At 47.0% G+C, this 25,943-nt stretch overlaps 2 protein-coding genes across 7 annotated transcripts in view; one reads left to right on the top strand and one right to left on the bottom strand.

Annotated features, from left to right (window-relative positions):
• apoc1 (apolipoprotein C-I) overlaps positions 1 to 25,943 on the bottom strand; it is a 351,086-nt gene that overhangs the window by 266,000 nt on the left and 59,143 nt on the right. The gene's annotated exons all lie outside the window — the stretch shown is intronic.
• The window catches only part of bcam (basal cell adhesion molecule (Lutheran blood group)), a 50,202-nt gene continuing 25,984 nt past the window's right edge, over positions 1,726 to 25,943 (top strand). For all 6 annotated transcript variants that reach the window (XM_070967299.1, XM_070967297.1, XM_070967295.1 and 3 more), the window contains exon 1: positions 1,726 to 2,018. In XM_070967299.1, coding sequence (XP_070823400.1) covers positions 1,955 to 2,018 — 64 coding nt within the window. In that variant the 5' untranslated portion in view covers positions 1,726 to 1,954. The remainder of the gene's footprint in view (positions 2,019 to 25,943) is intronic.

The following is a 25,943-nucleotide window of genomic DNA, read 5'->3' as shown; positions in this document are numbered from 1 at the left end:
TCCTGCAGCTCCATTAGGTAATGAGCCAATACTGTAAATCACAGCCACAGTTACTCTATGACTAAAGGCCTTACGTAAGAATACCCTGTGCTGGGCTAAATCAGCATTAGCCACAGCTATGCGGCATGATATACTGTAGGTCTTATGTAAGGCAGTGTGAGGGTTACCTCTGTGCTAAGTCCTTCACCACAGGACAGATAACTTGTTAGTGGAACTCATCTCTCTTCAGCATGCAGAGATGATTATGACTGGGTCGATATGAGGGATGAGTGGCTGTATTGATGTGCGATAGTCAGTGGGATGGCTTTTTTCCCTCTCCTGCTGTCATAGATAGGAATAGACAGAGACCAAGAGGGATTCAGAGGGTAAACTAGCTGCCTCAGTCCTGTCAAACTCTCAGTGGCCTAAACTCTCGCCAGTGTCTTCTTTATGTCTAGAACAGCTGTGCATTTATCCCAGGCAGCTCCACTATCAGATCCCATCCAATGGAGTGACTGTTGTGCATACGCTGCAGTGGAGAAGTTTGCAAGGTATCACCTCTCCTCTTCAAACGGGGCTTGAAAAATATTAACCAGCTGTTTCTGGACCAACTATGTTTGGAATGTGTGTCTTTGAATGCAACTGCTCTGCAAGGAACTATCATTACCTGCAGGGTGTGCTGATTATTTAGTGTTGCTCCACTGTCAGCCAGCCTCCAGCAGCAAGAAACGACAAGGAGATAGATATTTGTTTTGTGCACTTACATGGTGCCATTAAGCCATCATATAGGGGGCTGACATCTGTTTATGCTTTCCAACTCCTAAGCTTAAAAGATTTGGCCTAAATCAACTCCATAGGTCACACAATACCCACTCCATGCACTCAGACTGGTATTATAGCATTGTGAGTAAGCCACTTAGCCACTTATGATAACTGTATATCTGAACTGTAAATACTCAAATAGCCTGTACCATACCCTCTAAATACCCAAACTGATTCTGAGGGGATTACATGTCTAGGAATGAATGGTATGTCTGTCAGTGACAGACAGTTTAGCCTACTCCCAAGAAATGGCCTCTGGGTGCCATGAAAATGAAAATCCTTATTTGCAGGTTGGGGATTGTCCAATGTCAAAGGTCTAACCACGGCAGGAAATTTGTTTATGGAACAAAGTGGCAAAAGAAAGATGGTTTTTCCAACCAATTAGTTTCGGGGTGAGAACAAGACCTCTGAAGGATGATTAGTAACCTGCCAGATTAATTTACGCGCCTTTAGCTAGTGGATTAATTCCCATGTCTACAATTGCAAAATTGCATCTCCTCTAATGTCCTACTTAATCAACTCTTAACTATTCTGCAGCTGTTTCATTAAGACTCATATGAGGGTTTTTTTTTCCCCAGTGCTGTAATAATACTATAATTTCCAAGTAATAGAAGAAATGAAATTTAAAAACTGTTGAGGATGTCATGCTGATAAAACTCCGAAAATAACTGCAGTATTCCGGGATAAAATCTGACGTAGTTTAATGTGATCTGATACAATTCGGTGCTCTGTTTTTCAGCCTTATAAAACTTTGCGTTTTTTGGATTTGCTATGAGTCAGAGAGCCTCATGATAAAATCACTTTTAACTCCCTTAAAAGAAATCCTGCGGGCCCCAGTAGACCTCCGCGATTAGTCAAGCAGGTCTTTTCAGAGAGAGAGAGAGAGAGAGGGGGGGGGGGTCACCTTTTGTGCAAATATATCAACCAAGAAGACTACCACCAGCATCAGATTTCCCTGTGTGTGTGTGTGCGTGAGAGAGAGAGGCAGTCCTTTTGCAGGGAGAGAGAGAGAGAGTGAGGGAGAGAGAGAAGTCCAGAAAGCTTTGGAGCATTGGAAGAAGAAAGAAGACTTGCTGCTGCCGGATCTCCACACTCCACAACCACAAACAAAGTGAATACTTTCCCTTTAAAAAACAAAGTTAGAGAAGCGGCCATGGACGGGATAACATTCGGACGCGCGTCGCTGCTGTGCACCTTGCTGCTCTGGGCATTTCAAGGTAAGTCTGCTCTGAGACTTTCCGCCGCCGTGTTTAAGTTCTTTCCCCTCTTTGTAACTTCAAAACGCGTTGGACACGGCGCTGCCTAGTTTTTTTCGTGGCTTCGGGCTGCACATTTAGACTTTTCTCAGGTCCGCTGCGCTCGGGACAAACCTGTCCGTGGGCTACATGGCGCAGTCCAAAGCGGCTCGTTTAGTTGTTCTGCTTTATCAAACACTTCGTAGTTGGGTCATGTTTGCTCTTTATTGCCGAACAAGCTGCTGCCGGCCGTGCGGATAAGCCCGAACACGCCGATGGCAGGTGGAAGTCGGATTTATCCCGACATGTATCGAACAGGTCAATTTGTTCAACAGTAACCTAACTGTTAAGAAACATCCCCAGCAGCGGTCGACAGGTTGCGCAGCGATGTGCGCTTTCTCCGCACTGATGGGATGTTGTAAACTTAAAGATTTATAGTGGCTCCATGTGCTTCTGCGGCAAGTCTCAGCTCCGCACTTCAGTGCGCTTCTTGGCACACAGGACTGCTGCACACCGGTATTACTCTTACAGTCTAGCTTAACCAAACACTTCAATGACCCAGCCTAAAGAAAACATACCTAACTGTCAAAGTAAAACATACATTGATAAATCATTTTATTCATAGTAGAAAATGGGTAGATTTTGTGTAAACGCACACCCACAAAAAAAAAAGCTTTTAATAATGTTTCGGACGTCGTAAATATTTCCTCTCTTATCATTGAAAAATGTGGGGCTTTTATTTTGAAGAGCATGTTGCCCGTCTCCTCCAGTCTCATTCATGCTGCTATGTCTGGCTGCCGGGCGCAGTTTCCAGCGCTTTGATGTCTGATCTGCGGGATTTGCGTCTCCTTTGCTGGCAGTGCGCCTCACCCTCAGCACCCCTGGGTGCTGCCAGAGAGACTAAGCCAATTTAAATCCAACTTGACTCTGGCCTTATATGATCTTCTCCCAAAGAAAAGTTTTCTGATGGCTGCCCAAAACCAAGCATATGTTCACTTAAGGAGTTGCTGTAGTGCTCCACAAGTGTATTATTGACCTCATACATTTAGCATGAGGAGTTAGTGCGTCTCTGAACTGTCCCGTAGGAATCCACAGCACCGCCTGTGAGATTATGCTTCCGCTGTACTTTATGGTGTTTAGAAAGCTCTTTTGGTGTCACTGCAGTATTTCAGTTACTACAAATTACTTCTTTGATGTCGGTATTTGTGTTTTTCATGTGTTTGACTTGCAGCCTTCTGTGGGTTCTGTGTGTGTGTGTGTGTGTGTGTGTGTGTGTGTGTGTGTGTGTGTGTGTGTGTGTGTGTGGTTGTGTGTGTGAAAATCAAATTTGCTTGAATACTTTGTTAACATTTTGGGAAACTTATGTGTACTGCCTTGCCTGCGCAGGCCGCCTGTGGTGGTTTGTAGCAGGATGAGCTGAAGGGCGGGGCTGGGCTGCCGGGCACTCCCCCTCTCTCTCCACCCCCCCCACCCCACCCCCTCCGCTGTGCTCACTGCATCATTGTACTGTATTTCTCTCATCGATCTTGCAGTCCTTCAATGTGCAGCAATTTCTTTTCACTTTACACAAACGTCGCTTTTTATATATATCGGCGCACACCTCAGAGTTTACCTGGTTTAGCTTTTCTCTCCTCTTCACACCACTTCATTCCCCAGATCCTCCTTCACGACTGCCCCCTCCCTCCTCTGTGGCCTGAGAGACAATTGTTGCACTTTGCTGTCTGCCTGCTCTTCATGGAGCCTTTTAACAGATGCCGACTAAAACACACCCTGTAATTGATGGATGTGGCGTCGATCACACGTCCCTCTGTACAGCTGTGGTGCATTGATTTAAAGGCTCAGCTCCAGGTGCTGAGCTGACCCCGTTCCTCCCTCCACACTGCTCTGAAGTCAGGGAAGACTTTATTTGAATTGATTGATTGAAGAAAAGTTTGCCACATTCCTCTGTACTAGCTTTCTCGCTCTCTAGCATACTTTTGTCTAATAATAGCAGCTTTTGTTGGGTCTCTCTGGGATTCTGTCACACAGACTCACATTCTCACAATTGCTGGTCACACACTTGCAACTCCCAACTATGACAGTCCTCAGCATGGAAGTGCACTAAATAGAGCCAGGGGACACATAACACCCAGATGTGTGTCATCTCCTGTAGCTGTGGCTACATGTTTCTAACCATGTATGACTGCGTTTATGGACGGAGTTGTGACACATGGATATGTGGTGCATGACGGCACCCCAAAGTGCTCGGCATGCCTGCGCCCAGGATCGAGCTGACCCTTTGACCCGCTCACCCAGACGTATTGGTAAATGGCTCCTGCGCTACGCTCCTGGGATGCCTTTGCCTTTTCCATCGCAGCACAGGCGTCAACAGCGGAAACATGCTGAAATATAACTTCATTTTAGGTGTTTAAAGTTTAACCTCTCCAAAATTAGTGTGCTGAAGAATTACAACTCTCAAACCTCATCAGGTAGTTACAAGGTTGCATGAGGTAGGTGAAATAAAGGCAGTGTTTTAGGGAGGATTTTATTGAAGCAGTAACTACACACTACCTCTAGCACTGCCTTACTTTCTCTCTTGGATTTTTGCAAGTTTTTGGGGATAAAAAGAACAAAGTGACATTAAGGTAAAGAGACAAAGGGAGAGTCAAATGGTCAGATGAGTTTGAGCTAAACTGTAGAGACTCCAAAGTGGTCAGAGACAGGTGGAAAGAATCGTAGTGACAAGCATCAGCTGAGTTCAAGGTGTTAAAGTCTAACACGCAGCGTCAGCCTCTTTGTCTATCGCCGCCTTAATTCCCACAGTCATTTCCTCACTTTTAATTTCTGTCCCCCCTGCCAGCACGGCATCAAAAGTGCACCCCCTGCGGCCGTGTGTAATTATTATGGTATTAGGCCAGAAAAAGAGCCGTTTAGCCAGGAGGAGATAAAAGCCAGGGGACCTCTTTTACAGCTGTCCTGGGGCACTTGGTGTTAGTCTTTTTCAAGCATACACGCGTCTGCACAGGTAGCACGCACTCGCCGATCAATGCAGGTGCACTCACACAACCACAAATTAACGCACAGACGCACACATAATGTGTACCGTGCACGGAAGCCGCTGACCGCAGGATTGTGGTGTTACGCAACACTGGAAACCTTAGCTCGTCCAGCAGCGAGTGGCAGATTGATAGTGGCTGCTTTGGGAGAACAAGTCCATGTTTGCCCACCTTGTCATTCAGGCCGCTGGGGGAGTGGGTCTTGGAATGGTGGGGAAGTAGCTATTGAGGTGATTCATTCCTTTCTGTGTGTTTGCGAGCGTGTGCGACAGTGACGGAGTAGCACTGGAATGGAGCGGCATTCCTCCGGACACGTCGGAGCTCGCACCGTAATGTGCATGTTTGTTCGTCACACCTCAGATTCTGCATAGAAAGGGCTTCCTTTGTTGCTTTTAAAACCCTCCTCTCACCACAGGTCACAGTCAGTAATCCACATACAAACAAGCGGCCACAATACGGCTCCCATCTCACCGTCGAGAGGCAGTGTTATTGGTGCAAAGCTGCAGCCTGCTCACAGCCAGGGAGCATTCTTGTGGTTTGATTGGGTTTCACTCAGCCGAACAACCAGGGGGCACCAGTTAAACATTAGTCAGTTAAAATAAAGGGTTGACTTGCGTCAGGAAGTCCATTTAGTAAACACTGAGCTCGGAGAAGGACATTTGAGCTCGCCAGCCTCTCACATACCCAGTAGTGTTTATTGTTTGCAGTGAATGACGCATTAAAGTCAATTACAGCAGTTTGACAGCGCACCGATGTTGGCTGGTGAGCTGGCAGTCAGCACTGGCAATTGGGCATCTGCAGATGGTAGGCTGCGCGCACGTGTTTAATCCTGGTTTGAAGTCAGTTAGGGAGAATGATGGGGTTCGCAGCGGAGACGGAAAAGTTTATCCCCTCTCCTTTTCATCCTCGCATCCTCGCAAGAGCTTCAGAAGAGCTGCAGCCAAAGCTGTGATTACACACGTGCACACACACTTCCGCAGGTGCTCATGCTTAAACAAAAGGCGTATTTCACTAGCTTAGCTTTGTCTGATGCCACATCTTTCTTTCCTTCTCTCTTTTCTGTCCTTTATAGTTTTTTCATGTCCGCTCGTGTGTTCGCTTGCTGTGACCTACCATGTTGTCTTTGCCTGCGTGGACCACTGTGCTTTTAATAACCCTGCGTAGCATCAGGAAGACTGCCCGCTGTGTTTTAGTGGGAGACGGCTCTGTTTGCTTTTTTACGCCCATCCCTGGAGCCGTTCCTCAGCAGATTTATGGCCACTGGTGATGATTTTAAAATAAGAGTCACCTTCCTCCTCCACTTGGCATGTTCACTGCATTCCACTTTCCAGAGAATATGTTCCAGTATGGTGTCCATGTCTGCCACAGTCTGTGTTCAAATCTCTGTTGAAAGTGGTTTGATAGATTCGAAGAATACACATTGTCATGAATATTACAAAGACGAAGAGAGATATGAACAAAGAAGCTGACTACGAGGTGTTTTGGTTTGGCCTGTTGCTTTGAGCATGCTGTCTTGTCATTAGTGGGAGTTGCAGGGAGGAAGGAAGCCGGGAGGAAGGGACGGACGGAGAGAGAGATCAAGGGATGGGATGAGAGATGATTACAGCTGACTATTGTGTTGCCACCGTGCAGGCTTGTTGTTCTTCTCTCAGGGGAGGAAGATGATGGCGATGGGTAATTTCAAATGCAGCCTTGAAAAGAGGCCTCCATGTCTCTGTATGCGTGTCCTTGTCTCCTCATCTGTGTACGCGACGGTGGTGGAAGCGGTGGGGGACTCCGGGTTGGAACAAAATTGAAAATTCACAAAGCTCTTTCGGGAGATGAGGTTAAGTGCTGCCAATCCATTTAGCAGCAGAGTGCTGTAGTAAGATGTGGATAAGAGGCTCTATTTTCTCACTGTGTTCGTTGTAGGAATATACAAAGCAGCAGGGTTGGCTTGAGCTTTTTAAGCCACGCGTTGTGCAAATCTGTGTCACAAAACAGCCAGGGAAATATCACGGCGTGCATGTTTTGTGCCTCCTGCGAAAAAAAAACAACGTTCACAAAACTCCTCTTGCGTCCAGCTGTTTCGATCAATCGAGTAGCGTGTGAAGGGGGATAAAACGAACAAAAGCGATGAAGGCAGAGATAGCGGCGGTGTGGATCAGACAGGCGGAATTTGTCAGGATTGAGGAATACCAATTAGGAATGGGGAATGTCACGGAAAAGCCTGGATCTGTGGCCAAGGAGATCATTTTCCTGGCAGTGGGGAAGAAATCCTAACCCCCGCGCCCCTCCAACCCTAAACCCTCCATCTGACTGTTGGCTGGCAGAGCGTCCTCTGGGAGCCCTGCAAGCTGTTGCTTTTCAGACATCAACAGTTGCCTCAGCAGCAGTTGTTGAATGCACCCCTCCAAAAAAGCCCTGTCAACCCCCCCTCCCTTCACACACACACACACACACACACACACACACACACACACACACACACACACACACACGCACACACGCACACACACACACACGCACTTGGGTTCCATTACCACCTCATGTCTTTCCACACCACTGGCTCGGCCTGGTGTTGGGGAAGGAGAGTAAAACTGTAATTTCACTCGTCTGTCCTTCAGTTTTTCAGTATTTTTATTATTTTTTTGCATCTCCGAAAATGCAAACTTACTGTACATGATTGGAAAGCTTCACATGCTACCGAGGCGCAATTATAAGCCTGTGGGCAGATATCTGAATGCACCTCTGACCCAGTAACTCCTGTTTCCCAAGGAGTGTTTTCAGATAGACGACAGTGGAGCCTCAAGGGATTCTTTTCCTCCCTTATCTGCATCGCATAATGATAACCATGAGATGAGGGTGACTTAAAGTTCACTAGGCTGCAGAGCGGTCCGTGTTTACACATGTGCGTACGCGTGTGTGTGAGCAAATTTACTTAAACCACAGCCACAATGGTAGGCCAAAACCACGATGATTACTTTTCTCTCTTTTAAACCACTTTTCATGTCCAATCGCCTTTTCCCATCTGTCAGAGAACATTCCTGCGCCCCCTCTGCCCCTTCCTGACTTTAATCTAGTTAATGGTTAAGCAGCGGTGGTTAACCTCTCCAGTGAGGCTGGTCACTGTTTGACAATGAGATCTTATTGCTTTAACTGGGCCAAGGGGACCTGGGAGACAGGAGTGGGAACATTAATCCTCCATGCTGGGAAGGAAGAGGTGGAGGAGGGGTTGTGGAGGTGTGTGTGAGATGCATTGGTGGTATTTGTAGTAAAAGGGTTCTGGTGTGTTCCATGTTGGCGATGACTTCATGTGTGAGAAGAGGGGGGTTCCCGACGTTACCTGAGAGCCAGGCAGGAGTGTCATCGCCAAACAGATCCAGTGTCAGTTTTCAGGCCTTCCGAGTCAGGCGGCTCGCCCAAGGACATAACTCGTCTTTGTTAAATTGAGGTTTCGCTTACCTGAGTCCCTCTGAAGCAACCACTGCAGCAGTAAAGTTCCCTTTGCTCCTCTCTGCTTGTGTGAACTTGACTTTGAAAAAGAAGAGTGGAGGAGTAAAGTTACCACGCTCAGGCTGTTAATATTCTCCTCAACTCGCATCCTGTTCTTCACTTCAGCGCCAATGTCTTTTTCTCTGTTAGTTACATTTCTCCCTGGAATTCGCTTGTCTCTTTACCACACCCTGTTTTATGCCCAGCTCCGTGAATCATCACTTTTATCAGAGTGTTTTTCTTCTCCGTATCTCTCACACTCATCCGTCTCTCTCCTCCTCTAACTTTGTCTCACCCTGCATCCATCATCTGTCTCATCCCTGCCGTGGTGCCGGCACGAAGTACATGCATCCTCCTGACCGTGTGCTGTCTGATCCTCACAATCGCCCAAGCAGAAGGGGCCACGAGAGGCAGGGTGTCTGAAATCCCTGGTGATTCTTAGCAGTAGGGGAAGGTAACCTTTTTTTTTGACTGTCAGCTCAGCTAATGACAATAATCAAAGCAGAAGACTTACAGTCGCTTCCTGCTGGTGTAACAACATTTATGAAGTTGCATCAGTGTGGCGTAGCGGCGGTGGAAAGCGCTTCACTTTCTTTTTGCAGTTCCGCTAAGGCTAGAGCATTTTTTCCACACTTGTTTTTGTCTGCAATTTCAAAGCCGAGTCCTCTGTGTTGTGCATCAGTTGCGTCCATGTTCCGGTAATACAGCGGGACTCAAGTTTCATAGCTTCATTTTGATGTCCAGCAGGAAAAAATACAGCTTGCTTCCAATCCATCTGAATATTTAATCCAAAATCAATAGCATCCAATTGGGTTATGACTCATGACTATGACATCAGGCTAAATGATTCTCAATTACATGTCTGTGCAATCTGCAGAACAACAAACGTGATGGATAGTTATTGTGGGGATAATGTTAGACTTACAGAGTGCCTAACTGGTTTAGCCTCTTGTTATTAAGGGCTAAAGTAATTATAACCCCAGTGTTTTGCCTCCAGAGCTTCTTCCATTCTGCCGTGGTGGGCATGTTTCAGAAGCAAGACTGAATTTAGTTAATGATTATTCGTACTGAATGATTATCGAGCAGAAGTCAGCTGAACATACTGTACGGCCTCTCCAGCCTGCCTCATGAGGGAGGCTGAGAGGTCTCGGACAGGCAGCTTGGAGGACCCCCTTTGATCCCATTCCCCACTCACATCTCTCACACACACACAAGATTCATCTCCGTGGAGAATGATGAAAGATGTGCCGACTCCCCCTGTCAATTAGCTGTTTGGGGTTGTGTGTGCTGCACTGTGTGTGTGTGTGTGTGTGTGTGTGAGCCTGTACATTGAAAGCACTGTGTGAGGGTGGGGTTGGTTAATGGCAGGGGCAGAAAGGACACATGTTCAATAATAAGGCCTGACAAAGGGGGACAGGCAGAGGGAGGGGAGGGGGGTGGATGATGGAGCGTTCAGCGTGTCACTGCTTTTCATTATGCCCTGCTCCCACTTACGACTGGAAATCAATATCATTATATTAATGCGAATACTTTCCCACACGGAAATCTGTCTCAGAAAGGCCAGTCACGTAGGAAGTAATGAAGTTTATGTGGAATGCAGCAATTAAAACAAAACATTCAGTGACTCATTTATTTGCTTGCACTTTGCTTGGAATGATTATTTTTGACTAGCGCAGCAACTACGTGTTATTTTCATTATCAATTATGATTGTTTGGTGTGGAAAATGTTTTAAAAGATTCTTCTCAAAGGTCTTTAAATCCCTTTTCAAATGCCTTTTGTTCTCCCTCCATTTATCCCAAACCTCAAAATATCACTTAAACAGTGATGCTGAACAGAATTGAGTGGCATGAACCAGGAAGTGTTTATCTGGGTGAAAAATGTCCTAATTATAAAAACCACAGCTGATTAATTTTCCGTTGATCATTTGATATATCATCAAATCGTTGCACCTATAATTTGGACCACTTTGTAAAACAGGACGTAATCTGTCATCATTGAAAATCAATCAGCCATAAATCCAAATAATTAGCACTCCCTGATAAAGCAGCGTAGCTCAGCTGTGTGCTGCTCCTGGACCCACATGCTCTGTATGCCTGAAAGACACCAGTTCACCAGTGGTATGCTTGACTGATGGACTCTGTGTGTATGAGTTTTTTTTTAGAGGCAGCATGAAAGCCAAGCGTACTCCACTCAGCTGTGTTCAGCTCAAATCACAAAATGCCGCAGCTCATACATATGTCGGTGTAGCCCCGGGAGGACTCACTGCAGCACTTTCTTAAATGTATTTTTCACCGGGGTCTTTCTCCCTCTGCACCTGAACAAGGCTACATTGTTAAGACATTCCTGTAGGCTGTTGGAATGCAGGTATTAATACTGGGCTGATTACACACCCAGTACAGACGGGGGGGGGGGGGAGGAAAGGAAAAGAAGGAGCGAGGAATGGAGAGGAGGTGTCGAGTGAAGGGAGTGGAGGAGGGCAGCACGATGAGGCGCACTGAAGGGGTGACGAACGGTGATGCTTGTCGATGTTTTCAGGACGTGCGTGATTGTGCATGAATGGGTGAATACATGTATGTACAGTATGCAGGTGCTTGAGTATGTCGATGTGTGTGTGTGCATACAGGGCATACTTGTGAGAAAGGGTGTCTGGGTATGTGTGTGTCTGGAATGCATACTCCAGTGACTGAACACTGCAGTGTGTGTGTGTGCGTGTGAGAAAAAAGCCGAGCGTTAGCTGTGGTTGTGGGACAGGACCCGGCCATGTGTGTGGGCACCCATCACTTGGAGCAGTCAGGGCTGTTGGGAGCATGTGAACATTACTGCAACCCCAATGTGAACTGGAATCCGGACTTAACAGAGGTTATAAATAGGTGTGTGTGTGTGTGTGTGTGTGTGTGTGTGTGTGTGTGTGTGTGTGTGTGTGTGTGTGTGTGTGTGTGTGTGTGTGTGTGTGTGTGTGTGTGTGTGTGTCCAACCCCACATCGATGGCAGTACCAGCTGGTGATGGGAGAGTGTAGATTTGTCAGAGAGCCCACAACTGCACTTAGGGGGCCTCACATGGGTAAAACCACCTCTTGTTGGTCTTTTGTTCTTGACGATTCGACGGCCATCATGTTAACATGTTAATATGTTTGATCAAAAATGGGCAAAATCAAGCTTTTATTTCCTGTATTTTCTTCTAACAATACTTTCACGTTCTTATTTATTCTCTCATTGTTCTCATTCCTCTCTCTTGTCGGTCGTCGTGTCTTTCCCTGTTTGCTCTCTGTCATGTTGTGCCGCCATGGTTGTGGCCCCTGGTTCACCAGCTGGTGGTATATGATCCAGGCTGTCAGAATTAGAGCCTGCTCTCTTTGGCAAGGAAGTTAGCTTGGTAAAGCCAGCCAGAAAATCTACCATCCACTGCCTCCACCCTTTTTGCAGCCCCTCACCCACACACACTCCCCACCTCGCCCCATCTGTTTGTGTGTGTATGTGTGTGTGTGTGTGTTGTTTGGCGCTGGTTAAGGGGGCAGTTGGTGTAACGGTTCAGGAGAGCATCTGAACCGGGCTCACCATCGGCATGACAGCAAACAAAGTCAAAGCTCACCATGCAGCGGTAACCCCCAGCTATAGCTAATGCTAACCCTCTTGGAAAATCAGTGAGAGATGCTACATGCTAGGAGCAGTTCGAGGAGATGTGGACCGTATGGTTACATCGGTTCCAGCCAAACAATGGCATACTTGTCTTCCTGTGGCTACCCACCTGTTCTGTCCTCCCTCGCTTCGGCTGTATCCAAGCATCCGAGCAGGAGCTCCTGTCCTTTATCGGACACTTCCTCCTTCACCCAGCCACACCGTGCTTCTTTCTTTGCCTTCTCCCATTGGGCAGGGATAGCATTTTGAGCAGGACAAAGGAAACGGTGGCAGTGACTGAGAATGAGGAGAGACAGCTGGACGGTCATGGACTTGAGCTCGTGTTGCATTTGTTCACTCGTAACACGGCCTGCACCCCTTTCTCTCTGTGTCCTCATTTCTTTCTTTCACTGTCTCCCCACCCTTCTTAGTGTCTTTTGACACTTTGACCTTCTTCCACTTCCTCCTGTGTTCTTGGTTTCTCTTCTCACCATTATTTCCACCTCTCTCCCCGAATTCTGGCTGTCGCTCATTCGATTTCTTACACCACATCCCGCTGCTCCTGCCTCTCTCTCACGCTGCTGTTTCTTTTTTCTTGTTTGTGTCCGTCTGTTCCCACTCGGCTATGTGGTCAGAGCCCCTGCAGTGGATTATCAGTCAGTTGACTCACAGAGGGCAGCCAAAGCCTCCAGTACAAACATGAGACAATATCCAAATGATTGGCTGGTTGGCTGTGGACCGTGGAAACAAGCCTCCATATCAGCTTGAGCCAGGCTCGGTCCACAGGTCTGCCCATACAGCATATTAGCCGGTAACGCTGACACTCTGCGGTGCCCCTGTTTGTTTGCAGCAGCTGCTTTGCTTGTAGTACAATCCAAAATGGAATGAATTATCAGAAAAATACAGAAAGCTGCTATCGGTTGTTTTCACATATGGTTATTATGCATGTGGGTGGGAAGAGGAGTTTGGATTACAGAAATCGCGTTAAGTAATGCCAATAACTGTGTGTTGCTTAGACCTCCTGTTCAGATTTTTTTCACAGTGGCTGGTGAGGGCGTGCTCTGCCATCAGTGAGTTTAGCGAGTTTTGTTTTTGCTGAAGTTTTTATTCCTGACTTCCTGCATCTGTTCTCAACAGAAAAATGACAACAATTTGGGCAAATGGTGCAAACCTGGAGCTCGGTTGAGGCGGTTCCCTGCAGGAGCCCTAAGCTTTGTGCACATAATAAGATGCTTGCACGTTTATATACTATATATCTTTCTTAGTGCACATGTGGCCGCTTATTTGCAAAATGTTATGAATGTAGTGTGATTTATGACAACAGAGGGTGGTGAGCATCTGGGTCCTAAATGTCTGTAATGCCTCTTTAATCTAAGGAACACATTGTCCCCAATCTACGGGGTCCTCCACTCCCATCTGCCTTCATTTGTTGGCGGCTGAAACTTAAGATGAAGTGTTCCCTCCAAGTGTTACCTCCGTGTGTCTCCCTGCTTTCGCCTGCCACCTCAGCCGGTGCTCTGCAGCTCATTACGGAGATACAGGGTCGGCTGCTCTGCCCCCCAGCTACCTTTCTGCTCTGAGATGGAGAGCTGAAGTCATGGAAAATTCTGGAGCCCCGCTGATGACAGACAGCTTCCACATCTCCTGTCCGTCACCTTAGTTTACTCCTCTTCCACATTCCTCAGCTCACAGTTCTTTAGTTCTTCTCACCTCTGCCTGGATTTGACAGGCACCCCCCTCCCCTCCTCCTTTCTGTGCTTTCTTTTCTTCCCTCACTCCTTCCTGCCACATACCTGTATGGACAAGCTTTCACCTGCCTCTGCGAACCCCTCTCAAACACCCTCTTACCACCCCTACCATAAATGTCAAAATTCGCCCAAGGGCCCCCAAACCAGCCGCAGAATGTGTAATTCTGACCACCTTATTACAAAAGCACACTGTTCTCCAATGATATTCAGTGACATACACACTCAGAGGACAGTGTCTGGGGAAGAACTCACAATGGTCACTCACATGGTGACGGTGAAAAAATCTGGACATGTAAATTAAAGAGCTTACTCATGCTCTAAGTCATCTGTGCCTTTGGTAAAAAAAATGAAACAGGCCTGTGATTTTGAACACAGTGTTATGAATAATGAATGAATGATGCTGATGGGAGGTCCAGCCAAGCCGCCGCCGCCGCCGCAGCCTTTGAGTTCATCTAATTGAAACAAGTTCAATAACGTCATGTCTGCTTTTATCTCGATCTTGTTTCCTTCATCTCTCCATCCCCCACTCGTCCAATGAGAAGCACGGGCTGGCAGGTGTGAATGGAGTCACGTGATCACAGACGTTTGGCTAAAAATGTGAAGGACGCTGGTAGACAAGAACGGTCTCCAGCCCCACTCCCCTCTGTCTAACCCCACCCTTCTCTCTTCACCTCCCTCCAGCCGTCCATGCTTTCTCCCCGCTACTCTGCCTTCATATCCTCAAACGCCTCTAACATTATTACCACATGCTTGGAGATGGAGGAGGTGGACGAGATGGTGCCAGAATAGTAGAGGTGTTGATAGTTAAGCTTCAGCAACCCTCCGAACTCGCAGAAGCCTCCTCTTCATGCAAAGGGACAAAGATACACACACACACACACACACACACACACACACACACACACACACACACACACAGTCATTCTGTCCTGCTTTCCACCACATGATGTTTTATTTCCTCCATTACTGAAAACAACCAGCACTTGAAACGCCTACCTGGACCATCTGCTCCTGTAAACACCTACAGAAAGACTCATCTACTTGGACCAAAACCAAGGTTTCTTTCTGGCTAAAGTTGATGAACAATGCTTCACTGTATTTCACTTATTCTATGACTATACTCACCCTGATCTTATGTTTTTAAAGGCTGGTGCGCATAGAAATGCCCAAAAGAATCTTGCACATTCCAAGTGCTAAAGTCATGTTTTAAAGATCCTCCACTGAGAATTCATTGATGTTACTGGGGCTGGTTCTACAGGATGCACATTTTATTAATTAAAAGGGGAACAAATCACTCTCCATGTTGTCTGCCTCTGCGGTATGCAGTATGCCTTGATTAAAGTGATACAGGGGCACGCTGATGCACTCCTTTCTCATGCTTCATTTCTCCTTTGATCTTGGTATGCTTGCGATTAGCATAGCGTCTCCATGCCAGTTTTGCCACATTTGCTTTTTTCTTCCTTTATTCCTATCAGCATCTGTCGTCCTTGTAATCTCTGCCTGTCAGGCTCCATCTTCTTGTCATCACTTGTTTTCTTTTCGGAGTTGTTCTGACATCATAAATGTGCTGTTTTTCTCGATATGGTATCTCGGCTGGACGTGTGCTTTGTCTGTTTGCGTGAGCATGCAGGAGCTTGATTAGAATAATTCAAAACCAATTAAAGCAGCAAATTTTCACATTTGAAATGCTGGAACCAGACAATGTTTGATATTTTGCTTGAAGGATGAGTCCATTATCAAGACTGTTTCCAATTAATTTTGTCTGAATCGACAAACAGTCCTGTCATCACTTAAGTTAATAAGCGTTTAAGTCCACTTTAACCTTTTCTTAACTGGTGTCTTTCCTCATAGACAAACTCTCATGCTACCGTGTTAACAGCCATGCCCCATGGAGGGGCCATTATTATTGATGAAATGTCAGTGGGAAACATAGACAACCAGAAGCGGAAATTTTCTGTATTTAAATTAGGGTTAATGATTGTGTGCGTGGGTGCAATAGGAAGCGTAACCCACAGGGTCACAGGTCACACACCCATCTGGTGTGAGATCTCGTGGGAGGCCAGCACCGTCACACGTCAGCGCATGACGTTGGTTCTGTACACTTACAAGAAGAGGAAGCATTGATGGTGTTTTTTCCCGTGTTGTTTCCTGAAAAGCAGGACGTGGGCACCGCGTGAGCTGAGGACGTTGTGGCACCGAATTGGTCAAATCTCCTGTCGGGTCATCTGAGTTAGAGAGAGACAGACTGCAAGTGTTCGAGGGTTCAAAAGGTGTTATGAAGGAGAATGCGGCTGAGACGTTTTTCAGTCGTATTATGATGTCTAACTTCTTGCCCTCTCTCCCCCTCCTCCCTCTCCCCCTCACCCCACCACTGCTCGTCTTTGTCTCTTTCTCCATCCATGACGACGTCCCACTGCTTTTGTCTGTTTATTCTTGACTTTTCTGTCTCTTCCAGCATACCCTCCTGCCCTTACCTGCACCACCCCCCTCAACCCCCACACACACACACACACACACACACACACACACACACACACACACACACACACAAACACAAACACAGCTTCCTCAGCCTTGCAGTGTCTCTATCTTCCATCTCCGTTGCCGGTCTGTGCAGGTTGAGGCACGTGTTGTTTTGTCTTTCTCAGGTTTCACACATTCCAGATACTATCAGCAGGCTCCGGTTAGCTTAGCTGATAGCCATCTAGACGGGGCGGTCAATCTCTGAGCAGACAATGACGGATGGTGCCCTCTGTGGCAGGCCTGATGCCCACAGATGAAAGGCCTGCACTAGGTGTGTCCTTACCAGGACAGTGCATATGTCACGTTGAACAGTCGAGAGGTTATCTTGTCAGACGGCTTCGCTCTTTTCCTCTTTGATTTGCAGAGTAACCACACAAGTGTCCCGAGAATCAGTCAAAATGAGAATGAATGTTGAATATTTAAATCTGAGCTTCATTTCCTTAATTATTTCGTCTGTTGTCGCCCATTTCTTTTCTAATCACATCACCATCCAGCCTATGAATAATAATTTAATGAAGCATTAATGAAGATGAAAAATGTACTCTGTAAGAGATTGCAATTTTATGAGGACTGGAATAATGCACCTTCTGGAAGTCTCTGGTGAGCCTTGATGTGTAAATGAGTTAGGCATTTTTGGTGTCTTAGTCAGAAAAATGTCCAATTTATGAGCTGTGGCTTCATAAAAAATCCGAGCTTGGCATTGAAATTATTCATGGCTGACATTTCCTCTAGTTTCATCCTGTCGTTTTCAAGCTCTCTCTCCACAACCTTCATTTTATCAGGTAACTCGCGGACAGCGTGCTCATTGTCTGTTTATTTCTGTCTGTGCGTGCTTTCGTGTATCTACCCACCTCTAATCCAGCCTTGGGCAGCTTCTGTCCCCTGCAGGCTCAATGTCAGCAGCCTGACTTTGATGTCAAACCACAATTTATTCGTCTGTCTCTGCGGACTCCCCCGCTGTCCACATAATGTCAAGCAATCAATAATAATGTGACCTACCTATCTACCCCGCCTGCCCACTGCTTTAGTTATTCACCCCCTGGCCTGCACTGTTCCGATCTCTGACCTGCCCCTGCCCCTGAAAACACCCCTCTCGTTCCCGTCCTTCCCACCTTCACCAATAATGTCTGTCTAGATATGACAATAACCTCCATGTCTGTTACTGTGGTAACACACACCCCCCTAAAGCACAGACAAACCGCTACTCCTCTTGTTTAAAAAGAAAAGAAAATGGAGTGCTCCCTATGGAAACGGATCAAGAGAGGGAGGGCTGAAGATAAGATGGAGGGATGCATAAAGAAAGAGAGAATTAAAAGAGAGGATGGATCAGCTGTTTGTTCATGAATACGCTTAGTGCCCCCCCCCCCCTTAAACCTCCGCTGTGTTTTTGTGGAGGTAATAGAGAATGGGAGAAGACAGGTGTGTCATTATGGTGCAGATTAGCGAGGAATGCTGGAAGGTTGACACAGGCGGGAGTTGGCTAACTTCACTGCGTATTTGTGTGCGAGCTCATATTCCCTCTGGGTTTACGTTAAAATATGTGTGCATAATACGTGATCTGCATGCCGCTTCTACCTTGTGTGCCTGCTCTGTCCATATGCTGAATGATATTTGAAATATGCTAACCGGGTGTGTAAATATGTGCACACGCTCGTACTCGGCTTTCTTCCGTCTTCTTGCCCTACCCATGTTCGGGCAGGAGCGAGCCCCTCGCTATCTCCTCGTCTCCAGCTTATCTGCTGGCCTGTCTTGAAGTGTTGGTGCAGAAAATAGAAACTACGTTTTGGGAATGCGTTCTCTTTTTCTTTCCCTTGTGTAAAATATGCACCTCGCATGCAACAGAATACCATGAGACCAAAGATAATGCAGTGTGACGTGGGAAATGATGTAGGATGCTTTTAACTGTATACCACAAGGGCGTTTTATCTTTTTGTAATGAGTTGCCTCCATGAAAACACTGTTGGCATCAGTTGGAGACAGAAGGATATTTGAGGAAGCTGTCTGCATACAAATGAGTGTAGAGCTCCTGTATCTTTATCTATAAATGCATTGCAGCTAGCAATGCATGCGCACTGGTGTGTGTGTGTGTGTGTGTTTCTGTAAACTGTCCTTACAGTTAGCATCGAACAGTGTGGTTGTTAATGGGCCTCTCCAGCAACCAGCCTCTCAACCATTCTCACACCAGCCTCTCAGCCAGCCATGTGGTCTCTCTCCACTCTAATTAAACTCACTGTGGTTCCTAACTCCAAGCAGAAAGACACAACCTCAGCGCCAGACTCTGTCAGCTGCTGCCAAGACCTGTACATTGGTGTGTGTCACAGACAGAAAAATTGAGGGGGGTGCTCATAACCGTATTTGCTTCTCATTTCACTCTGTCAAAACGTAACGCGGAAGAGTCTGCCAAGGCACTAGAGGAGCAGCGGGGGAAAAACAAATAAAAATGTGGGAGAGGAGACAAAGAAGGATCTGCAGTAGACAGTATATTCAAATGGGCGGGAAAGAGGGAGTTTAGTGGATTTAGAAATCAAGACGAAGAAAGAGAGGAATGCAGGGGAATAGTAATTAACTCTGAATTATTCTATCTCTGAGGGATCAGGGGGATTAATAGGGGCTTTGGTTTGGATTCTGCACCTTTCGCTCTGTTTCAGCATGGGAGTCTGGTTCCTGTATGTAAACGTGTGTTTGTCTGTGTGCATGCATGTATGTGTGTGTGTGTGTGTGTGTGTGTGTGTCTGTTTGCATGTGTCTCACTGTACTCCAGAAGGCTCCATGTGTCTGTGCCAGTGGGCTTGTGACCGTATCTGCCTGCCAGCCAGCCAGCCAGCCAGCGATTGTGTGTGTATTGATGTGTGACTTTGTACCCCCCACTTACTGAAGTTCATCCAAGCATTATAAGTTAATCCGCCATAATAGGCAAAAAGACAGAAAGTGGGGGAGAGCGGTAGGTAGGGGGAGAAGGAACAGGGGTGGGAGGTGGGGCATCAAAAGGTAGCGAGAGTGTCTTTCTGTGAGTGTGTGTGTGTGCGCGTAACAGTCTGCTGTGTGTGAGGTATGCCAGGCAGGAGACTACAGATTTAGGGCTAGACAGACCGTTCTAAATCTCCGGCTTATACGCTGTTTTGGGACAGCAAGTGTTGATAGCCCAGGCGGGCAGACAGCTCATGTCGTTCAGATGAATTCATGACTTTGGCCGCCGCACTATCACAGCTATAAATCTGCCCCAGTGCGATAAGAAAACACTGATTTAAGGAGGAAAGGAGGTGCAAATGTTTATTTTTTCCCTTTTTACGAATGAATCACTGGTGGAGTACGAAGAGGTAGGAAGGATAAGTTGGAATCTTGTGGCTCAGCTGACGTATGGAGGTCAATGGTGGCGATGAATTGGCGCAGGTTATGGGAAGAGCAAAAAAAAAAGCCTTGAGGCTTTTTGTTGTTTGCCAGGCTGGAGGTCATCCATCGCGAGCACACGATGATGGAGCTCACATTGTTGCAAGGGTTTCCCGCATCTCTCAGCCTCACACTGAGTGTTTCCACTGTCAACACTGTGAGACTGTTTGTTCAAGCCAGGAGGGGTATGGTGGGGGGGGGGCAAAGAAGCGGGGGGGGTGGGAGGGCCAGAGGGCAGGTGCAGGGTAATTTTGTGATGGCGGAGGAGTGGAGGTGGGCTTTATCCAGCCTGTCTGGAGGCACTGACCCGTACTGTATGCACCATGTCTCTCTATCTCTTGATTACTCCCAGTCCCTTTTTTTTCACCGTGGCCTTCCTTGAATTCAAGATTTCCAGGCTCCTGCTAACATGCACTTGAATATGTTTTCAGGAACACACACACCCACACACACACCCACACACACACACACACACACACACACACACACACACACACACACACACCCACACACACACACACACACACACAGACACGTTCCTTTTCAAGCGTTCATTTCCACACTCTTGTGCCTTGCTCTTTCTCCTTTGCCCTATCTCCCTGCCAATGTGTTTGCCCTTTCCTCTCTATCCCTCTATCTGTCCCTCACACACGGGCTTTACCAGCCTGCTGAGCACGATGGCCTGTTTTTTTTTTACAAAAAAAAAAAAACAGAGCAATGGATGGATAAGAAAACTGCAAAGGGATAAGGGATGCAGAGAAAGGAAAGAAAGGAGGAACAAATCAAAGCGTACTCCAGTGGCCTGTTATCTCATTACAGCGGTACTGGCTTGTCACGCCCGGCTGACTGGCCCCCTAAGGAGCGCCCTCGCCCCCTTATAAGACCCCCTTTATTCAGCAAGCGCTCTCGTATTTCAGCTCGGGCACAAAGAAGGGCAATTCTCTCTGGTTTCTGAGCTGTCCACACCCGATTTGTGTATCCTAGCTCAGCCAAGGCACACAGTCAAACATATAACCGGGGCATGGGCCCATACGCAGAAGCCTTGTTAGTCGCTAGTTATGAAATGATGCTTGCGGATAATGGAGGCTAATAGGGAGAGTGGATATCCATTTGTTCCACCGTTTTCTCTCTATTCCAGCCCTCTTGTACAGTCCCATGTGGGTATTAGAAGAGCGCTTCAAGAGGGGAACTGCTGTCAGCTGAAGTAGTGGAAGCGGTGTTCCTCTCTCTGGCTTTTCTCCCTCTTCTGCCAAAATGAAGGCTCATTAGAAGTGAAGGGAGGGCTGTTTCTAAATGAGACGGGCAGAGTGCTACTCAGCACTCCCACAGAGAGACAATGAGAGACAAGAGAGAGCAGGAGAACGGCAGTGAGAGAGGACACACGAGCGAGAGAGAGGATGCAGATGGAGCGATTTGGCTTAAGCGGAGGGATGTGAGAATATATACAAGCAAGAGCCGCGTCACCGTTTTAATCAGTGCATGAGATTGAGGCAAAGGTGGAACAGTTGGACCGTGTCCGCACTGAAAATCCTGTGGAAATGAGCATCCATGTGAGCGTCTTCTGCTCTTTTTATAACGAGCGCCAACATCCAGTAAAGAGCGGGACTCCTAGTCTGTGCCTCTGTTCTGTCCCCGGGTCAGCTCCGTCACCTCTTATTTTGTGTTTGAGTGCAGCTGAACTCACAATTTAGTTCTCGTTAGCACATTTCTGTTTCTGTTGTCAAACAGCTGAACAGTGATTCCAGTGTAGAACAGCAGTTCCTGCGCTGCTGCGCCGAGATATCCATCAAATCACCATTTTGTGATCACAAAGTAAATTGGCAAAATAAACACGAATACAGCTTAACCTGTATTTACCTTTACAATGAGCGATTACCCGCCCTGGAGAGCATGTTCGGGCAGATTCTGGCTGTCAGATTTGTGATGGAAAAACAGCTCACGAGATAGTAATGTCATACTAAGAAGGAGCCCAATCAGGAAGCTACAGTGGCGTGTTGGCGTTATTTATCCACAGTCCCTCTGTTCCCTCTCTGTGTTTACCTCAGCTTGTGCGGTGTGTGGATAACCTGTCTACCCAGGAACGGGCCCTATTGTCAGACCAACAAAACACCTCGGTGCTACAATTCGATGTGAGATGACTGCTGGGAGGGAAAAGAGGGTGACCGAGGGGGGGCTGTGCGTTTGAGGAATTGAGCTGTTGAGATGTGAAGGGCAGGCAGGTGTGTTTGCGCGTTTGCTTCGCTCCGTTTGTGAATGTTGCGCTGATCATACTGTAAATAGGCTACTGTAAATAGAACTTGAGACATTCATCCATGGACTCATCAGTATTAAAATACACACGGGTTGGCAGGACAGCCTGTTTCGGCCTTTACTCTTTGCATGTGTGTGTGTTTTCTGATGGCAGGGTAGCAGAAATCTGAGACCCGCAGAGACACATGCTGGCCTGCTTTCACCTGTTCCTCGCCTTACAGCTTATCTCAAATCTTACTTCCCCTTTGGAACAAAAGTGTCTGTTTTTTTGAAGTCTTCATCAAACACAATGTGAGCCATTGTATTGTTTAAAACACACACACACACAAACACTGTAATGGACCCGCTCCAGTGGTTTGTTTATTACAGTAAATGGACATAAGAGCTACCTTACGCTCAGTATTTATCTGTACAGTATGCTAGGAAATGACTTGCAGAATGAATTGATTCAAGGATCGAGGGAGAGGGGAAGCGAGAGAGACGGCAGGGGCGGCGGCACTTTGTCCTAACCCTTTTAGCAAGATTAGCTGCAGTCCTAACGTCTCTCCCCTTATTTATACTCTGAGTCAGCCTTTCTCCTCGCCCTCTCTCTCTCTCCCCTCTCTTTGACAATCTCTCCTGACTGCAAAAGACAGAGGTGGCACTAAGTTTTCATTTGGAAGATACTTTTAAACCATTTCACTAACAAACAGCAGTAAAATGAGAGAACTGTCTGTCCTGCAACGCCTTCAAGTCTCAGATCCGCAATTTGGCCTCGGTCAGTTTGGTAGTATTTCTTATTTCCTCAAGAAAGCTGAAGTCCTTGTCCTGAGTAACCTCTGTTATAGTATATCCAACATAACAGCTGTGGCCCTGCTCTGCGCTGCTTTGTTTGCCACTAAACAACCTGGAGCCACGAGAGTTTGATTAAAAACACAGGCGAAGGACGGTGAATCCCGAGGACATCCTCCCTTGAAAACATGCTTACTGTTTTCTGTCTTTCTACCAATCATATCCCTTTGCACACTGATGGACAACCAGGATTTAAATACTGAAGAATGTAACCGAACACGCTCACTATTTGCAACATTAGCCTCGTTGGAGATAGTTGAAGTGTCCAGATGACCACAGCCCTTTGAGAGACTGCTGGATGGCAAAAACTGCAGTCGCCGTTTGGAATACTCCAGTTGTCATCCATTCACCCATCCGTCATCTCCAGGGCTGCCCCTGACCTTCTGGGGTCCTGAGAGGAATTTAAGATGGCTCTCTCATCACTGAATGCACCTCATTACAATACCCCATTATAGACGCTAGCGACATTAGCGGCAAACATATGCAACCAGATTGCCTCTGCCAAACATTGCATATCATTCTGGCCCATTAAAGCAAGTCATTTACCTTGATAAATAGGTAGAGGCTGAGGGGAATTGAAAAGACACAAGGGGCCCTCTCCTTCCCTCACTTCATCTCTCTCCTTCTCCTTCTGCTCCAATTTTAACTCCTGCATCTGCAGCAGGAGAGCCTCTGTGCCACATTTCCCCCTCTCTGGTTTGATGCTCACGCCTGCCTTTGCATCAGTGTCCTCTTCTATCTGCCTGCTCTCTCCTCTGAGACCCTCTAGCCTTCTCAACTTGTTCTCATCCAAACTTTGTATCGCACTGCTTAACACGATCCCAGTCAACCTCCCCTCGTCTGCCTGTCCCTCCATTCCTCCCTCCTCTCGCCTCCTGTTTCTAAATTCTATTTTTCACCAGGGGCTGTGTTTCAAGGAAGGAGGGAAGAGCGAGAGAGGCTGGGAGAGAGGGGGAAGAAAAGGACAGGGTGTGTTAATTGGAGCGCCTGGGGCGAGAGGGGTGGAAGGAAGAGCGAGAGGAGGGAAAGGAGGCCCAGATTCAGGGGCCCTGAAACATTAAATATTAACACCTTTTCTCATCTCTGCCCCTTAAGTGACATCTACTGATTGGGTTCTCTCTCAGTCGATCAGGACACACACACTCACGCACACACTCTCTTTCGCCAAATTGAGTTCCCTCTGAAAATGAAAGGCAGCCAGGAGGAGACACAGTGGGGTAATTGGCGGACCCTCTCTGTTTTGTGCCCTTTGATTCCAGATGTAATGAAATTCCTCTTGATATTTTTATACGACGCTTGCTCGTCGTCACACTGCTTTGGCCTTGCTTTTGCTGCTACCTCCACTGTATTAAGCCCCAAAAGTGAGCTCTAATAGGAGCAAGACACTGGCTATTGTCGCGCTAACTCACCGATAATGGAGTCACATAAAGTGGCAACAGATTATGCCAGCTAAAAGATATTAGCTTTATGAATGGCCCAGATATTTTGTGTGAGAGATGATTTCAATTTTGCTCAGCCAGCTCTAATGGGGAAGGACACTCAGAGAATCCTTTGGTTTATCAGCAGACTATATATCAGAGCTGCTTTTGCAGAAGCACTTGCGCAGCACTAAAACTCACAAGACTCATGTATTCATAGCTCTATTTATAATCTCTTTACAAGACGCCTCAGCTTTGTCTAATTTTTTTCTGCAGAACGGGCCGGAAGACTGCAACGTCAGCTCCACGAATTCATATTCTGCTCATGCACCCTGTCTCCGTTTTTCCCTTTTTGTTTTTTTTCTCCTCCTCGCTCCTGCCATACATCCTTGTCGTCATTTTCTTCTCCTGACTCACTGGCTCATGTTCGGAGAGGACAAACACACCCCCCTCCCACCCCAGCACCCGCGCAAACACACTCATTGACCACACGGCTCTAAAATCTCCTGTTTGAATGGGGTTGACTTCTCCCCCCATTGCCCGGACAACAGGACCGGCGAGGGGGAATCTCCAGATAGACAAAGAGTGCGTGAGGGGCCGGCCTTGTAGCCCACTTCACGCTGTTTGTCTTGAGCCCCTAAACTGCCATGAGATGACACAACACACACACCAGTAAAGCTGTGATTTATCCGTCGCGACTGCTCACACTGTGATGTTACCTCTCTGCCCTCCGCTCTCAATGCACCCACACGCACAAAGAAATCCACGCACCTGCTGCTTGGCTCGCAGACCTCATTTGCCGAGTCATTGAACTTTGCGATGACTTTGGGCTATGCATTTTATTGCATTGAGCCGGATGCACAGATGCTAATACTGCAGGGTTTATGGCAGTGCAGAAGACTGATGCGTACCCAGGCTAATTGCTAATAGCCTTATGTTTGACTCAGCTGCATTACGTCAACGTCAAATCCCTGGGAACATCAGACCTCTTCTAAAACTCCCGTCCTTGTTCCCGTCCTCTGACGCCGTCCTCTGTTTCTCTTAAGGGGTTCAACTTATGAATCCAAATGAAGTTAGACGCGTTTTAAGCACTAATCACGTAAAACTTGTTTCAAAGCGTGCTTTACGCCGCAGACACAAGAGGCACCAGATTTCAAGGTTGATATAAGATTCATAAACTACAGCCTCACGGAATAGACGAATGGCACTAATACAAAAACTCTCAGAACAGAACAATAAAAGGTTACAAGATTCTTGTCTGACAAATAATAAAATCTATTTTCTCCATACAGTCTCTCCTTTAGGCCCCATCTCCTCTCTTCCATCTCGTGCAACACACAGCCGGTGATTGTGTTGCCAATAAATAAAGTGATAAAAGACAGTCTCCTCCGTTAGACTCAGTTGACCTCCACAACCAGCTGCAACCTGAATGTGTGTGAGCAAGTGCGTGTGTGTTCCTACCGGGTCCCAGGTGTGAGTTTTACTTGTACTCAGGTGGTACATCGGCACAAGCCCAGACAGGAAGACAGACAGTCCCCTCCATATCCTGTAATTGCAGTGCGAGGGCTTAAGATGTGGCATCTGAGCATCCGGGATCGGTCTATCTCACCTTTAATCAAGACTTC

This window comes from Chaetodon trifascialis, chromosome 7, assembly GCF_039877785.1.
Source record: "Chaetodon trifascialis isolate fChaTrf1 chromosome 7, fChaTrf1.hap1, whole genome shotgun sequence".
Lineage (NCBI taxonomy): Eukaryota > Metazoa > Chordata > Actinopteri > Chaetodontiformes > Chaetodontidae > Chaetodon > Chaetodon trifascialis.
Note: the sequence above shows the minus strand (reverse complement) of the source record. Positions and strands in the feature narration are given on the sequence as shown.